At 52.0% G+C, this 18,020-nt stretch overlaps 1 protein-coding gene across 1 annotated transcript in view; it reads left to right on the top strand.

Annotated features, from left to right (window-relative positions):
• The window catches only part of AGPAT4 (1-acylglycerol-3-phosphate O-acyltransferase 4), a 105,806-nt gene extending 88,352 nt beyond the window's left edge, over positions 1–17,454 (top strand). The window contains exons 4-9 of the mRNA XM_012646843.1: positions 5,430–5,591; positions 5,931–6,084; positions 10,583–10,685; positions 13,220–13,295; positions 15,181–15,379; positions 16,909–17,454. Of these exons, the coding sequence (XP_012502297.1) occupies positions 5,430–5,591; positions 5,931–6,084; positions 10,583–10,685; positions 13,220–13,295; positions 15,181–15,379; positions 16,909–17,003 (789 nt within the window). The 3' untranslated portion in view covers positions 17,004–17,454. The remainder of the gene's footprint in view (positions 1–5,429; positions 5,592–5,930; positions 6,085–10,582; positions 10,686–13,219; positions 13,296–15,180; positions 15,380–16,908) is intronic.
• Positions 17,455–18,020: the final 566 nt, after the last annotated feature.

Genomic DNA, 18,020 nt, shown 5'->3' with positions numbered 1-18,020 from the left:
AGTCTAAGGTCCACAGCGTTTCCTCTCAGCATCAGAGAAGTTAGAAAGCAAGAGAGAGGCAGGGGCATGTGGGGCCGAGCCACCCCGTGCCCCTCCGGTCGGCAGGAATAGCGTCTCACCTTTCGACACACGCACTCGTGCACACGCACCCGGCTCGCTATTTTGCACTCCAGTCTTGCCTCCTGCCTTTTATTGTCACCAGGGACTCAGATTTCAGAGACACTCCGGCCCACACTGTCCTTTCTTCCACTGACCTCTCTCGAGGGAGAGCGGGTCTGTTCAACAACTTATTCGCAGGGTTTAGTGGCAGAGATGGAACAAGAAACTGTTAGCTTTCTGTGTCCTTCTTCCCACTAGACTTGGAGCCCCTCGAGGGCACGGATAGTGACATGCAACTTTGCGTTCCCAGCCCTGCGCAGCGCCTGGCGTCCAGGGGTTCTTAAGCAGTCCCTTCACACGGCACAGCAGCTTTGGGGTAAGGATCCCAATCAGATGAGCTTACGTGTCACACGTCACAACAGGGGCTGAGCCAGTGGCTGGCCTGCTGGTTATCTGCAGTGGTCGGGCTGGACAGAGTGGCTGGGCTGCGTGGAACGGAAACATTTGCCACCGTGTCTCCAACTCGCAGCCAGGAAACGGTCAAAGGGTTCAAGTGTGGATTCAGCCTGCCTGTTGTTAATGGACGCCTCACCTGTTTTCAAAGTTAAACTTAAGACGCCCCATTTTATATATTTAATAGAAATAAGTAGGGCCGGGCGCGGTGGCTCACACCTGTAATCCTAGCTCTCTGGGAGGCCGAGGCAGGAGGATTGTTTGAGCTCAGGAGTTCGAAACCAGCCTGAGCAAGAGCGAGACCCCGTCCCTACTAAAAATAGAAAGAAATTAATCGGACAACTAAAAAAAATATATAGAAAAAATAGCTGGGCATGGTGGCGCATGCCTGTAGTCCCAGCTACTCGGGAGGCTGAGGCAGGAGGATCGCTTGAGCCCAGGGGTTTGAGGTTGCTATGAGCTAGGCTGACGCCACGGCACTCTAGCCAGGGCAACGCAGTGAGACTCTGTCTCAAAAAAAAAAAAAAAAAAAAGAAATAAGTGACCTTGGGTGAACCCAGATGACTAACTGGCAACCACACTGGCAGACCTTCAGGAAGAGTAGGATGTTTGCGAGCAATGTCATGGTCAGGGCCACCTGCTGCTGGTCCCAGCCCCCATGGGCTCTGCCCATCCCTGGGCAGTTGTGGGGGGCGGGGCAGCACAGAGGTGTGTGAAAAGGCGCCCTCCTGGTAATGACCATCCTAAGAGTATTTCGCCTAACACCTTGGCAGGCGGCCGTGGCGGAGAAAAGCCTTAACCAGAAAGGCCTCATTCCGATCACTGCTGGCCACAAAGGCCGCAGAGCCACCAAAGCTCAGGGTCAGTGCGCACCAGCCCTCAGTGTCACCCGAAGTGGCTCTCCCAGCACTGGGCTCTGCGCGGGGCTTTCCCAGTAGGCTAGAGCTGATGACCCACTCTTGGGACCCCCGAGTGATGGGGGGTCCTCACGATGGGCTGCTTAACTGCATGAGCCCTAAGCCGCCGCCCTAGAACGATTCTCACCCTTTCTGTCTCTCTGAGAGTTCTGCAAACTTTTACCTGGAGAATGTGCCGTGATGGCAGCAACTAGAAAACAGCCAGGGGGTCCACTGCAGCCCCTCGTGGTTGTGGACCACGCCGTACTGCCTGTGAAAATTTTGGATTTTCTGGACACACTTGTATCTAGATGGCCCTGTTGATAAATCTAACTCATCAGTAAATCCTCTCAGTAGACCTCCAAAATTAACCCAGAATCAATGAAGCTGGGATATTTTCTTGTACATTCTCTTTTAAAGCTGTTGCCATCCGTACATAGGAGCCTTTGCTCGGCCTGGGAGAGTCGTGATATCTGTAGGGCATTGAACCTGCTCCCCGGGACACTGTCAGCGCAGTTTCCTAGTTTCTAGTCTCTTGGTCATAAATGACTTAATTTGTGTAAATCTCTGAACACAGTGCCTATCTCAAAGTGCTTAGATAAATATAACCAATCGTTAATACTATTATGCTAGAGCGTGGCTTAGAAAATGGGTTGAATAAAGAGACATTCAGACACCGCGCTTACTCTATAATGATAATGGTAGCTACATACTGTTGAACCCCTGTGTTGGGCTCTCAAGTCTAATCTTTCGTATATGTTTCCATACGTTATGCAGTCTTTACAGGGACACTGTGGGTAAGCATTATTTTCCTCATAGCTGGGAAAACTGAAACCCAGGAAGGTTAAGCATCTTGACCAAAGTCACGCAGCTGGGCCATGGTAGAGCCTGGTTAAAACCAGGACTGATTCCAGTTTTCCACACGGTCCTGCCGGGGAAAGGAAGTTGAGTGAAGTTTCTTTAGTTTGCAGATAAAAGTTTCTACTTTACTATTTTAACAACTTTCTTACCCAACATAATAAACATCAAGCCCTAGGCCCACTGATGAGGTTGGAAGATGCATTAATTCAGAATAAAGACAGAAATGTCTCCTCTGTTCCGTCTGGTCACTAAAGCAGGCTGTTTTTGAGGCAGAGCCTCACGTATGTTCCCGCAGCAAATGGTGAAAACGCGCTGATGTCAGCCACTTAAAACTGGCATCGTTAGAGGGATACAGTACAATATTTTTATAATAAAAAAAGGAAATCTAACAAAATAAAAATCACTTATAATCTGACCACTCAGCGATAGCTACCGTTTTTCTCCTCTACTTTCCTTATTCAAAAGCCATAATCATGCCGTAGACTCAGCTTTGACTCCAGAGCTTTATAAAATTTGGGGTTATATGATAAGTATTTCCCCAGCCATTAAGTATCCACAGAAAACTAACTGTAGTGGCTCTAAATCAGGAGCTGGCAAACCAATATACCAGACAGTGAATATTTTAGGCTTTGTGGACCACGCCGTCTCTGTCACAACTATTCACCTCCCGCACTGTAGTGTGACAGCAGCCGGAGATAGCACGTACGTGCACTGGAGTGTCAATAAAACTTTATTCACAAAGCAGGTGGCAGAGCAGATGTGGCACATGGCGACAGTGTGCTCGCCTCTGTCTGTGGTGTTATATATTGTACGTGTGGTGCAGACCATAACCCATGAAATGCTTCTACCTCGGGACATTTAAGCCGTTTTCAGTGATCTAACAGTGATGGAAATACAGACTCTGGTAGCTCTGAGGCTACCATCTTTGGGTCCAGATACCCATGTCACTGTCAGGTCGAGCTGCTATTTCCTTTTAGCAGCAGGTCATCCAAGGCCAACCACTAAGACCACTTGGGTCTTGTGGGGTAGAACTATGAATAAGAAATGCTCCCGAGAATACTCCTCCCCCCAGGCAGCCGTAATGGACCACATGGGACCCTTCATCTGCCCACACCCAGTGGCTGGTACTCTAGAGTATATGGTCCCCATCTTGGCTGTGGAACAGGTCACCTTTTGTGACTCCTTCATACTGCCACAAAGTATGTTTGGAATGAGCTCAGGTAAACATAAGTTTAAAAAATAGTCTCAACCTACCAGGAACACAAGTTCAGGTTATTGGCAGAGATTTTTTGTTTGGTTTGTTTTCATCGTAAAGGCTGTGATTAGGGAGGTGACAGAAACAGAGGAGGGTAGGGGACATGGAGAATGCCTCTCCCTGGCAGGTGGGGGGGAGCGAGGGGGCCTCACCAGCCTGAAACCTAGTGTGGACACAGTTGATGGGCCTCAGGGGAGAGGGGGTCCTCGGGAAGTTTGTGTTCATGCTTTTGAGTGACGGGCATTTCCTTGTCAGTTATAGCGTGACAAAGGTGGATGACTCCAGGAGCCAGGACAGTTAGTTCACCCTTTTAGGACCTTAAAGTAACCCCATAGTGAAAAGAGAAAAGAGTTTAATGGTAGTGTGGCCATTGGCCGGGGCGCGGCACTTCCTCAGGCCTGGCCAGCTAGACGTGCAGCGTGGAAACGCGGCGTCCATGAAGATGAGGAGTTACCTCCACAGTGGGGCGGCAGCCAGAGGCCGCCAGGGTTGGTGCAGCAGCCTAAGGGCCTCAGCATTTCTAGGCTGTTGTCTGGAGAGTCACAACCTGAGGTCAGAGCTGTGACATGCTCGACGACCATGTTGGAGGCAGGAAGATGGGCCGGGCCCCTTGGCCATCCTCCTCCTATCAGCAAAATCTTCCCCAGAGGCCCCGCCACGCACACAGCCCTCAGCAGCCTGTGGGTCACGTTGGCCGGCGTGGGGCCACACCAACCCTGGAGCTGACGACCAGCTGGGGAGACAGGGTGGCCTTCTGTCACTCCTGGTCATCCCTGGGACCCAGAAGAGGGTCCTCTGTCCCCGAGGGTGCTGCCCTCGGAATCAGATGGGGAATTTGGGGACACAGGAGGAGCAGGGCAGTGACTGTTGGCCCAGGGCCTCGATGCTTACCCCAGTGACAGCCCGGGCCTCAGCCTCAGTCTCCTGGGCTAGATTCTTAGCTTGCCCGTGGTTAGCCATGTGATACGTGATTCTGGGCCACTCCGTGTCTCTGAGCCTCAGTTTGATTGTAAAATGGGAGTACCTATTCCTGTCGGTTCCGAATTAGACACAATTTACGGAAAGTGCACGGCCTTGTGCCCTGGCTCCCACGCTGGCGCGTTCCCTCACCCACGAGGGCTGCCCGAGTCCCCTGGGGCAGGGCTCCCGGTTTCATGGCTTAAGTTCTCATCCGGGGAATCTGTGTGTTGGATTTGTGTGAAAAACAAAATCCACAGACGATGGGGATGCTATGCTTGGAAGGTATCTGTGCTTTTTCTTCCCTGTATGGGGGAAGAAGTTTTTTAAAATTAAGGTGGCAATTGGCTGTTTACACCTTTTCAGTTCTGCAGGGTTGGGGTGTGGAGGGCGTGGCTGTTGTCCCCGAGCTGAGCCGTTGTTGCAGTGGCCATGGACGTGACGGTGTCTCCGAGGGCCTGAGCTTCACTCGCAGCCCACCTCGTGCGGCCGGCTGGCCCGAGCCCGCAGGCCCCGCTCCCCGCACCGTGAGAGGGACCCGCTAGCCCTGCCCGGGGAGCTCAGCCGGCCTGGCCGGGGCTCGAGTGAGGCTGTGGGAAAGAGCTGCAGGGAGCAGGGCTGCACGCCTGAGTGGTGGGCCCAGTGAGACCCTCGAATGCCCTCGGCCGGTGGCCTGGTGTCTTCCCAGACTCCTGCTGTCCCCACGGAGCACTCACCAGCAGACTTAGCACGCACTTGGCCGCTGGCTGACTGGCGGGGCGGGCTCCAGGGTCAACGGCTTTGGCTTCACTGTGTTCTGGAACGGTCCCCCGAGGCTTTGGGCATTCATGTTTATTCTTTTTCTACGGACGTCTCCAACAGCCAAGAGAGATGACTCTGATATTTCTTTTCACGGACGTCTGTTTCAGAGCTCCAAAGTCCTGGCCAAGAAAGAGCTGGCGTACGTCCCGATCATCGGCTGGATGTGGTACTTCACAGAAATGGTCTTCTGCTGTCGAAAGTGGGAGCAGGATCGCAAGACAGTCGCCACGAGCCTGATGCACCTCCGGGATTACCCTGAGAAGTATTTTGTACGTAGGCATCAGGGCAGCCGTGTTGTAACGGCTCCTGCAGGGCGTGTGTGACCAAGGGACCCTGTGTGCCTTCCATGGGACGCCGTGTGACCATGGGTTGAGTGTGACCATGTGACCACAGGACTGGGTGTGACCAAAGGACCCTGTGTGTCTTCCATGGGACGCTGTGTGACCATGGGGCTGTGTGTGACCATGGGTCGAGTGTGACCATGGGTCGAGTGTGACCTGCGAGCTGTGTTGACCGAGGGCCCCTGTGTGTCTTCCCTGGGATGACGTGTGACTGTGGGGTCGTGTGTGACTGCAGGACCTGTGTGACCGCTGCCCTCTGCCTTCCAGTTCCTGATTCACTGCGAGGGCACGCGGTTCACGGAGAAGAAGCACCGGATCGGCATGCAGGTGGCCCAGGCCAAGGGGCTGCCCAGCCTCAAGCACCACCTGCTGCCGCGCACCAAGGGCTTCGTCGTCACCGTGAGGAGTTTGAGAAATGTAGGTAAGGAAGCTCGCGGTGTCCCTGCGGCCTCCCCGCTCCAACAAGGACAAACGAGCCAGCCGCCCTCTGACAGGCAGAGCTTGTTTCCTGGCGGTGCTGCCCAGCTAACCTGTGGCTAGGAGCTTGGAGCGGCTGCTAAAGGGGACTGGGAACCTGGGGCAGGTGACACATGCACACCTGGCAGGCACCTGGTCGTCTGCGCTCTCGTCCGGGGTGTCCAGGCCAACACTGCCCTCTGCTGTCAGCAGCGGCACCACAGGCTGCATGAGTGTGCCGGACCCCTGGGGCAGCCTGCAGACCCCGGGGAGCCCAGTGGGGTTTGGGGGGCATTTCTTGCCCACCTGCTGGCATCAGATGCCTGTAGCTGATGAACTCTGACCTTATGGTCTGTCGCAGCCGACCTCTGGGTCAGTAAGAATAAGAAAATAGCAGCAGCAACTTGCCACAGGCCTCTGGTCTCGCTTTTGTCTGTCTCCTTTGTGATCCTCCTCTCTCCAGCTCGGAAACACCCTTCTGCAGCCACCTCCTCCCAAATCCCCACTGCCCTTCGCCCCGGCTCTGAAGGACATGTCCCTTCCTGTCGGGGCTGGAGAGGCCCCGACTAGCTTTGGTCCCTGGGGCAGCTCAGTGGCTGCCCAGGCGGCTTCCTCACGCTCCTGAGTGCCGGCCCGCGAGGAAAGGCTGGCTCCGTCCTGGAGGCGGTGCTGGGCACGGCCAGGCCACGTTCTGTCACCAGGACCAGGGCAGAACCTGCCCTCCTGGGCCTGTCCTCAGACCTCCTTGCCTCCTCGGGGGGCAAAGGGCAGGGGGCTCCGAACTCCTCCGGGGCCTGCCTCTGGGATTCAAGTGGGACGACGGGTGAGTTGTCTCTGCGGTGTGGCCACACCCCCCGCCCCGGCCCCCCGGCCTCCCACCAGGACCTAGAGCAGCAGGGCTGACGAACCTGTACCTGTAACAAGCCCCCAAGTGGCCCGTCCACTTCAGGAGCCCCTGCAGTGGTAATTTAAGACCCCCAGGCCAGTGCTCCCTGCCTGGCCCCTGCAGCCTGGTCCCACCATACCCCTGCAGACCTGGGCCCCGAAAGTAGCCCTGCCCCTGTCTGGGGGCTGCAGGAGCCCATATCCAGCCCGGCCGTGGCCCTGCCCTGCCCTTAGTCCTGTTAACTGGTTCCTTCTTCCCTAGGTTCTACCCTTACCTTCCCAGTCACCAGTGTTCCTGCATGGCCCTCTATGCATGGCGCTGTGTGCTCCACGCACAGACGGTGCTGCCTTCAGCCCTGCCTCCACACCCGACCCCAAATAACCAGGGCCGTGGATGACCCCGTAGCTGGTCCCTGCTTCCCCCTCCCAGACACAAACTGCTTGCATTCTGTGCTGTCCAGCAGAGTCGCAGCAGTGTGGGCTCTCCGATCAGGGGGCCTTGTGTTAAATCCTGTTTCCTCTGCTGACCAGCTGTGTGACCCTGAGCCAATTGCCTTACCCCTCTGATTGTAAGTTTGCTCTGAGTTCTGTAAAACCTGTTAGGCTTGCAAGGAAGATTAAGTGAGAAAATATGTGTGAAAGACTCAGCATCCTGTCTGGCACATGATAGCCCTTTAATCAAAGGGGGCCTGTCTTTAAGAGCCCTCGGCGCCCCAACACATGGGGTCCCAGCACCTGGTTCTGCTTTTCCCTGTTCTAACCCACCTCCTCTGGGTTGGACCCGTGAGAGTCCCCGACTGAGTTTTGCTTCAGTTTTGCCCCTGCAAGGCTGTCCAGCTCCCTGCAGCTGATCAAGGAGAGATTCACAACACCCCCTGAATAACACCACGGGGACAGGACATGTGCGACATGCCAAGCACTGTAAGCACCTTACGTGTAGGATGTCTTCACCAGGACCCAGGGATGGCTTTCTTTTTCTTCTTGTTTTCAGTTCCCAGATAAGGGACACAGGCCCAGAGAAGTTAAGGAGCTTCTCCAAAGTGGCTCAGCGAGTCCATGGCGAGCTGGGATTTAAACCCAGGCAGGGGTTGGCAGGGCTGGCAGGTGCTAGTCCTGGTCCTTCTGATGGGCTCTGCAGTTAGAGGCAGGCCCAGTTCGCTCTCTCAAGACACTTCCTGTGTGGTTTTCCTCTGGAAGATGAGAATGGCGCAAATGTTTTAGGCTGTTCTCTGGGGAACCCCTAGGCAGCAGTTCCCAACCTTCTTGGAATCAGGGACGTTTCGTGGAAGACGATTTTTCCACGGATCGGGGTTAGGGGGATGGTTTCGGGATGACTCAAGCGCATTACATTTATGGTGCGGTCACACCTCTCTGCTAATGATCATCTGTGCTTGCAGCTGCTCCCCAGCGCTAGCATCACCGCCCCAGCTCCACCTCAGACCATCAGGCATTAGATGCCCATAAGGGCTGCAACCTAGAGCCCTGCATGCGCGGTTTACAACAGGGTTTGCGCTTCCACGAGAGTTCAATGCCGCTGTGGACCTGACGGGAGTCGGAGCTTACGTGGAGATGCGAGCGATGGGGAGCGGCTGTCGATACAGATGGAGCTTCACTGGCTCACTGCTCCTCCTGCTGTGTGGCCTGGATCCTAACAGGCCAGGGACCAGCCAGGGGTTGGGGACCACAGCCCTAGGGGCTCTCCCCACTTCTCCTGTTGTTTGCATGGGTCCCCGTGTGACAGCGGGTCAGAGGGAAGGGGGTTGGGAAGCCACTGGACTGCATGAGCTCTGTGGTCCCCTTAGTGTGAAACCGTATGATTAGTCACGCTCCACATGACCTGAATGATTGTCACTACAGATACGCCTTTATGCTTTAATGTAATAAATATCAAGGTTATTTTCCAATAGCCCTTACCAGGCAGCTTTTCCAGGGAGGGAAACAGAGGATAGTCCAGCCTCAGTCTTTAGGGAGGCCAGCGTGGTCTCGGGCACTTGGGCGCGGCCCCCAGACACGCCTGCAGGCCAGTGGGGGGGACCCTCCCCACAGGCAGACAGTGGACCTGCAGACCCTGCACGGTGTCGGGCAGCAGGTAGAAGAAAATGGACCTCAGTTTTCTCACAGTTTTTTGAATGTTGGTTCTGCAAATTCCCAGCCAGACTGCGGGCCTTTCTTCCCTTCCCATCAGCCTCTCCCGCTTTTACTAATAACGATTGAACTTGTGGAAACCCTCAGCGAAGTGTTAGCTCATAACTTACTAGCACCGTGGGCCCTGCAGTAGTGCCTGACGTTGTCATCTCAGCAGCCGTGTGACCCAGGCACCCTGACCCTGTTCCTGGGGAGTTCATCTAGTGCTGGGAAGAGCTGGCGGCGGGTGCTGGGATCCACACCGACCCAACTCCAAAACTCCTGTCCTTTCCACCGTGCAGCGCTGACCTGCACTTCAGCATGTGGACGTCTGTTTCCACTGTGCATTTCTCTGCTCCGTTCACCCACTTGTTCATTGGTGCCTTCTTCAGCCCTCTGACCTGATGGCACTTGCTGAGCACAGGCCGGGTCCCAGGCCTGCGACGGTGAACTCTTGACGTAACTGCCAGTACGTGACAGGCTCACTCACCATGGGGCAGCCCCATTAAAATCACAGACTTGTTCTCAGCCACGTTTCAACTGACTACAATTCAATTCCTTAAGAAGTTTCCAGTCAGTATCTTGTCATAGGATAATTTTATAGCTATCTTATTTTTCTAGGGAAAAAATGCTCATAGAATGCTGATGCTGCTCTAACTTAGTATACTTTGGATTAATTTATCTTACTATGTGTATTTGTTTAACACATCAACTGCCATGTGAGTTGTATTTAACTCACACTAGTTTTGGGCCTGGGGACTTGCAAAACATATGTAACTCACACGTCTCTTTACTGTGGGAGCCACGTGTGCAGGACACCGACGCTGCCATGCTGTAGCATGCATGTCACGTGATGGGTGGCCCCCCGGGAAAAATCCTGCAGTTGGTTCGTGAAAATCTTACTTGTTCTTATTGTTACAATTAATGTTGACAATTTAATTGCATATAACTCACATACAGAAAAAAATTTAAAAATCACAAATTTTTCATTAAATTAGAAAGGATTGTTTTGTTTTTGAAGTTTTTATTCTACATGATAAAACACTGTGGCTGCAAGGAAAAAAGTATTTTTTTCTAGCGTGGCAGTCAATGTGTTAAATTTCGGTATTCGTTGACCATGCATGATAGGCTGTGCACATTAGAAAGTTGCAAATCATTGTCGTAGTACATCCAGCTCTGATATTGCAGTATGGCTTTCTAACTGATCTGACCTCAGTAACGACCTCTGCTTTCTATTACTAAGTTAGAGAGGGATTTTCTGGTTACAAAAGATGATACAGGTTCAATGTGGAACATCTGGACAATACAGAAAAGCACGGAGAAGAAATCTATAATCGCACCATTCCTAGATAACCAGTTAGTGATTTGATTATTGTCTTCCAGTGTGTGTGTCTACAAAACAAAATTGGGTTCACACGCTATATACTGCTTTGTATTTGTTTTATTTTTTATAGTTTCAGCTGTATATGACTGTACACTCAATTTCAGAAATAATGAAAATCCAACACTGCTGGGAGTCCTAAATGGAAAGAAATACCATGCAGATATGTATGTTAGGTAAGTCGCTCCATTTCCTTTCCAGAAAAGAGAGTGCCCATTCTAAAGTAAAGAAATCACAGATGACCCAGAGACCTCCGTCCAGCAATGTCTGGTTGACATTTTCTTGTTTGCGATCTGTTCTGCACTGAACTTGTTTACAGTCTGCATTTATACAATGAACTCGAGAGACATATCTTCCTATTGTGAAGGCTCCTTCCCTCCCAGCTACTTCCTGATCCTCTTTCACCAGCTCTTTCCTGTCACAGAGCTCAGGATGGACAAATGGAAGACCTTAATTTCATAGCCGTTTGGGGGTTGAGTGTGAAGAGATTACTTTATTGACCCCTTTTCTTGGAAGATGGGTCTGCCATGTAGAAATACACACAGATACAGGTTTATAAGGAGGCCTAGAAGCAAATGGAAGACACTTTTGCAGTATGTCATTTATGTGTCATATTCCGGGCCATTAATGATTTTATTGAAAACACATCCAGGAGGTATTAGACAAACCAGTTCTCTTTGCCTACTTATCAACTTGGAGAATGGGTCTAACACCTCCAGAATGTCACCAAGATCGGTAGGAAACAGATTTGAAAGATGCCGCAATGGTAAAACACGGCGATTCACGCCTCAAAACCTAATGTGACGGGTCAGGGATGGTTCTGGTTTCTTGTGCTGTAGTCCATCTTCCCTGAAAGCTAACCAGGAGAACCTGAAATGCCACAAATAGAGACCTGCAAGTCCCTGTTAGCCAAGTGGTATATACCCTTCTGATTAAAGACCTTGCTCTGCCAGATTACAACACAGCACAATGAAAAGTCAGCGGCCCATCATCCCTGCTAGGCTATAAAAATGTTCCAGCTGTCCTGGGGAGATATTTTGTTGGACTGGCCGCCTAAGTTAAATAGCCTCCTACCTGGAAACTGCTCTGGCTTTCCCGTAACAAACAGGAAAGAAGCACCACCATTATGTTTTCTAACTGTGCAGGCAACAGTCTGCCTCATCAACTCAGTTCTCTGGCACAGGAAGGCAGGAGAATTATCTACCTTCCCAAAGGAAACCTCCCAGGAGTAAAGTGAGTCTTTATCCCCCATTTGACACCTGGCATGAGCTCCAGTCAGTGGTCAGCGGGGCTCAAGTTATTTGGAGAAATCCCAAGCAATGCTGCAAGACTATTTTACGTCACAGGTAACCGCAACTCTCCAAAGCTTATGCGGGAATTAGGGAGTGCACAGCCAAAACATGACTGTCGGGCTCACCCACTGAAGCCAGTTCACTGTCACTGAGAGGAAGGGTATGGTTTATGCTACTCAACACACATTTTCTCTTGTAGTTGTCCATTGAAAATGATGGAGTCATTTTCGATACAACGTACTAGAACATTAAGGGCAATAATGTCAAGTTATTGAAAAGAACAAAATTGCCTAGAGATCTGGTTTCTAAACCAGAATAGATCAGAAAGAGCAAAGATGTGGAGTATTTGTGGAAGTGCAGTATATGTAGGAACAAAGTGAAAGTATTTCTGGAGGAGCTCATGGGGAAAATTCTAATTATATGAAAAACTGACGTTATTCTAATGGCAGTGGCTCATTGTAATCTGTTATATAAGATGAACTCCCATAGTTTATTAACAGACTATAGTGTGATAGATAAGTTCTAAAAATATATCTTCCTACTAAGATAGTCTTAGGTCACAGTGGGAGTGAAATGACCCATGGAAAATCATGCCAGATATGAACTTTGATGTGGACAAAATCTGGTGTAAAGGAACATTCCTTAAAATCATAAAAGCCAGCAACCTGAGAACAAACAGAAATCTATATGGAACAGGAAACGTGGCAAAGTGACTTCTCCTTTTTCAGAATGGGCTATTTGCAAATGGATGGGCCTTAAGCCCTTGCCAGCACCAGCCCTCAGAGTCACTCCTGAGATGCTGAGCTACCGCTGGGGTGCAGAGTGACTCAGGGGCCCCTGTATGAGCCATAGAGCCTGGGGAAGATGCCCTGGCTTCTCCCATCCTGGGGGAACTTTAGTTCCCCAACATCCACACCACTGATTTGTCAAAACCCTTGCAGAAAGTCTGCCTCAGACTTCTCAAGAGGCCAGAGGAATCATTTGATGAGAGATACTTTGCTACTACCATTAAGTAGTTACCTGGCTAAGAAGAAATCACTAGCATATTATGTCTCATACATAGATTCTGTGGATATAGGATTGTCTCATTTATCCTCTATGGGAGAGGCAAATATTAGCTTTGGGGACCCTCTCTGTGAGGTGGAAGGGAAGATGGAATAAGGCAGGTGTCTGTCCCCTCTTCTGACAATGTCTTTGTGTCACTGAATCGGGCCCTTGGTTGTTCCTTCATGGGCTATGATTGCATTTGGGCCCGTATCTCCCCAATATGGATGTGGAATTTCCCCTCTATCAATTGAATGACTATCTTCCCTTCCACATTATTTATGCTACTTAGATAAAGAACAAAAAATGGCAAGCACTGTTATTTGAAAGTGAATGTTGGGGCGCTGGCTTCTCCCTGGTCTCTGCCTTTGCAGGCGCATCCCGTTGGAAGACATCCCAGAGGACGAGGACAAGTGTTCAGCCTGGCTCCACAAGCTCTACCAGGAGAAGGTCAGTGCTTCAGGGGTCCCTTTCCTGTCACAGCTGTGGGTGTACCGCATGGCCTTGTGGGATTGAGAGTGGTAGCAAGTCTGTTTCCATGGGGTGAGATCTAGAGCCAGTTATTAGTGGTCCTGGAGCGGACACTCTACTTGGCAACAGGGAAAACAACATCAGAAAATCTGTAAAGGGGCTTCACAAAAACAACGAAAGTATCTTATAGGCAGAGTGGACCAAAAATGAGGTAATGGCCCCAATGGCCGCTGTGTTCCTGCCTCTGGTCCTCAGGCAGAATATTCTCCTGGGGTGGGTGTTCTCTTTAGCAATGGATATGGGCTTGATTGCTTCTGAATGAAGAATCTGGCTGGCTGTCAAATCTCAAAACATCTCTAGAATAAGCAGGGATCCACCTTGTCCTCGGCCAGGTTCAGACCTGCTGCGGTGGCCTCGCCCTGCTCCTGTCTGTGCTCTAGCTCCTTGATAGTCCCTTTTCTGATGATGCCTTTAAATCACCATGGCACAGAGCTGGCCATTTTAGCCTCTTTCCTATGTGAGTTATGGGCACAGCTCTCTGGTCTCCTTTTACAGACAGACAAATGACACGTAGTAAATATGGCCTAGTTTACCCTGTCACCAGAGCATGTAATTGTGCAGCTTCCTGGGACCCAGCCTCAGTGATTCTGACTCGGAAGGTGCGAGGTGGAATCTAGAAATGTGCGCTTCTAGGAAGCTGCTGCAGACGGTTCTGATGCAGGGGGCCTGAGACCCGAAGCTTTTTAACAACAAGATTCTGAGTTATCGAGCTTCTGTGCTGATGCACATCTGTGCCCCAGCAGAGAAACACAGAACAATATGAATTCTTCCCCTCCAGTTTCATGCATGAGGCAGGATTTTTCTTATGCTGTTTTTTGGTTTAATCATTGAGGCCGTGTAAGAAATGTCATTTTTAGCAAAAAGAAAAGTATGCTAAGAAAAGGCTTAAGAAATGAATCCTTTTGTAAAGAGCCACACCAAAAAATCCACAATGAGTATAGGCTCCAAAACCCAGCAAATTCCTGATGGGCCCTTACTTTCCTGTGTTCAGGCAGAACCATGGTCATTGCGCAAACCAAGCTAAGGGGTGCCTTTCCTTCTTGTTAAAGTCTCTTAGGATGTTTTCTCTAAACTGTGCTTGCATTTAAATGACAGTGTTCAACCTGGTGGGCTTCTCAAAAGGGTCTAGTCCAAAGCCCTTACACCACCGAGGAGGAAATTAAGGTCCAGAGAATGATGTAATTGGCCCAGGCTTCCAGCTCGCTGATCCGAGCCAGGTCCTTTCTCTGTCCATGGAGGGCTGGACACCCAGAGTCCTGAGTTTTCTCAGACACCCCCTGCAAGCAACACCCTGCAGCTCCCAAACCTCGTCATCTGTGCCGCTTCTGGGTGATGGGTGGGGTGCCACGGGAACAGAAATCAACCTGCGTGGTGAGGCCAGAATGTGCAGTGTGTGTGCTGGGGTTGGGTCCTCCCCTGACTGTGGGTGGCTCAGGCTTCTGCTGGGCCACCTGCAGCGTGGGGTTCCCTTTCACTGTCCCACCATCCTGCCGCAGGGGGTACTGCTCCCCTTTTGACAGGTTAGGAGCCTGGGTGCCCGCCCGGAGTCAGGAAGCTCTAACCCAGGCTGCCTGACGTGGGGCTCCCACTTCTCCCCAGCGAGGGCTGTGGCTGTCCTGCCTCTCCATGTGTCCCTGTGGGAGGGAGACAGCCAAGGTGGTATTAAGAAGACAGTCGGTGCCTACAGCGCACTTTCTGGAAGGTGCTGCACAACCCCAGTTTGGCCGAGCCCACAGTGGTCCCTTGTGTCTCTGAGCTTCCCTCGAGAAGGACCTGCCGCTGACCCCAGTGTCATGTCCCACAGGACGCCTTTCAGGAGGAGTACTACAGGACAGGCACCTTCCCTGAGAGCCCGCTGGTGCCGCCGTGGCGGCCCTGGACCCTCGTGAACTGGCTGTTCTGGGCCTCGCTGCTGCTCTACCCTTTCTTCCAGTTCCTGGTCAGCATGGTCTGCAGCGGGTCGTCCCTGACGCTAGCCAGCTTTGTCCTCGTCTTCTTTGTGGGTAAGTGGGGAGCAAGAGGCTGGCAGTGGTGCCCACCCCGGGCTGCAGCGAGAGGCTCCTGGCACCCGGGGCGGGGAGGGAGGTCGAGTCCTTGCTGTGGACAAGTCCTACACAGGCACTTGTGCCACTGATGAAGAGAAGGCACACCCTGCTGCTGCCTGGGGACTGGGTTTCAGGAGGAGAGCTCAAAGACTCCTGGAATCCCAAACCCCCATGCCGGCTCACCCAGCCTCTTGCTGGACACCCTCCCCGTCGGCTGGTGGTGCAGCTCCTCCAAGAAGCCACCCCCGCCCTGTCCCGTGCAGACAGGTCTGCTCAACAGAAGCATCTCCTCCTCCTGAGGAAGGCTGCATGGTGGAGGCCCAGAGAACCGAGAGCTGGCTCTTTGCCCTCTGGGGAGGCCCGTGCGCTTCCCCTTTGTTGCACGGGGCTGATGTTGAGTGGAGACGTTCAGTAGAAGTTTTTTCTTGGTCCACTCTGGCTTTATTTGATCAGAATTTTCAAACTTCTTCGCAGTGAGCCTCTGTGCACACTGCTGTCTTGCTTTTGGGGCAGCAGAGCCCAGGGCCCTCCTGGAAGAAGCTGCTGCTACTTTAAGATGGAAGTTGGGGGCAGGGCCCGAGCACTGCCTGGGGTGTGGTGTGTGGACCACAGGGGGCATCTCTGCGCCTCCTTGCTCTGGATGACTGTGTGTGTGTCCTGTTCATCTCACAAGGCCTTTGAGCAGGAGTCCGTGTCTCACACACTCCTCCCCAGTATCATCAGCACGCCCCCCGCTGGTGCCAGGCTCCATGGAGGTCTTAGAGTTGGCCCTAAGCAGAAGTCTCCCCGTTTGTAAGTGACCTTGCGGAGATGGGGCCTCGGGCTGGCAGTCTGCTGCACCTGGGCCTGAGGAAGTTCGGAGGCCACGATGCCAATGCTTTGTGAACCTGTGCGTTTCGTTCACTTACTCATCTATCCGTTCTTAAGCATTTATCATGAATAGACTGTTTGCCAGGCCCTGTGAGCTCGGGTGCAGGGACCATGTCTTAATCACCTTGATGTGCCCGGCCGCAGTTTAAACCGACTTCTGAGCGGTGGGCCGATTTACCAGCTTTCCAGTGGTCAGACTGCACTCCACCTTCTCCGAATCCTGCTCTCAGAGGAGGGGCTCAGCCAGTGCAGGGACTTTGCTTTTAGTGCGAGTATTAGAGCGGTGAACAAAGTTGGAACTTGGCAGGCACTAAGTAGATGCTTGAACGCTTGCATTTTCCTGGCTCCTGGGATGCTCTTTATAAAGCTTCACTGAAGGTGCCCCGTGAACAGCGCAGTACGGTTTGCCGAATTCATCTCCAGGGTCCGAGGATGAAAACCCTTCTACTGCAGCCTTGCTCTGTTCGTTTTGATGTCATTTAGATGTTACACTGAAGGATGACGGTGAAGCTGGGATTATGAAATGGCAGACAGCTTCCTTCTCGTGGTTCTCGGTGGCAAATCACCCTGGAGTCTGTCCGGGCCCCTCTTAACCCTCTGCTCTCCCGTCTCTGCAGCTTCTATGGGAGTTCGGTGGATGATCGGTGTGACAGAAATCGACAAGGGCTCCGCCTACGGCAACTTCGACAGCAAGCAGAAACAGAATGACTGACTCAGGGACATGTCACCATCCACTGGGAACTGGTGGCCTCTGCATATCCTCCTTCCTGGGACAGTGACGAAGGCTGGGGGACCCCCTGCTGGGAAGAGCAGAGTCTCGGCCTCTCCAGCCTCAGAGTTTGGTCTCAAAGCCAGATGGGAAGGAAGATGCTCTTCAATCTTTTTTCCCCCCCACGTGCTTTAGTGGGCTTCAGTTTTCTTTCTTTTTGTGTGTGAGAGAATGGGTGTGCGGTCGAGTGAGCCTCCTTCTGTGATCATTCCAAGGGTGTTTCAGGCTGCAGCGGAGGCAGGGCTGGGGACCGAAAGGGGCAAGTGTTCCCTTTCATCCTTTGGTGCTGAGTTTCTGTAACCCTCGATTGCCAGAGCTAGAGTGAAAAGCGCTTTAGGTAACATGACTAAATTAAGCCTCCAAAAAAAAAAAATTAAAGTGCTTGTCTGGGTCACCTGTGGTGTATGTTTACACAGACTGCTTCCCCTCCTTTCAGCCCTTTGCAGGGCAGCTGTGGGCTCTCAGTCTTGCTGCAGTGTCCTGGAGAAAGTCTCGAAGGTGTGTCCAACTCCCTGAAGAAACTGATCTTGCACATAAGAACCATCAAAATAAAGCCTGGGCATCCCGTAGCGATTTGCGAAATGAGCTCGCATCTGCTGTTGCTCTCAGCAGAGATGGCAGGCTCACACTAAACAAATCCCTTGCCCTCTCCTGGCACGTGGAGCTCAGCTGCAGCTCTGCTCCTCCTGGGCTTCTGTCCAGCTCCCATTTTACTCCACTGACGCGTAATCGGCATCCTCAGTGGTCTCTGCAGTAAGGGCCAGTGAGAGGACTCCGCTATCAGTCAGCGGAGGCTAAATGCAAAACAAGAAGGAAAAAAGGCAGCGATATTTTCAAAGGAGAGCAGTTAAATATTGCCATGTCATCTTAGGCTGGGCCGCCAGTGGCACCTGGATTTGTGAGCATGAGAATTAAATAGGAGACGGCTCTCTCCTGTGTGCAGCTACATGCTGCCTAGTA

Source organism: Propithecus coquereli, unplaced genomic scaffold, assembly GCF_000956105.1.
Source record: "Propithecus coquereli isolate 6110/MARCELLA unplaced genomic scaffold, Pcoq_1.0 Scaffold25, whole genome shotgun sequence".
Lineage (NCBI taxonomy): Eukaryota > Metazoa > Chordata > Mammalia > Primates > Indriidae > Propithecus > Propithecus coquereli.
The sequence above is the reverse complement of the archived record's forward strand: the minus strand, read 5'-3'. Positions and strand labels throughout refer to the sequence as shown.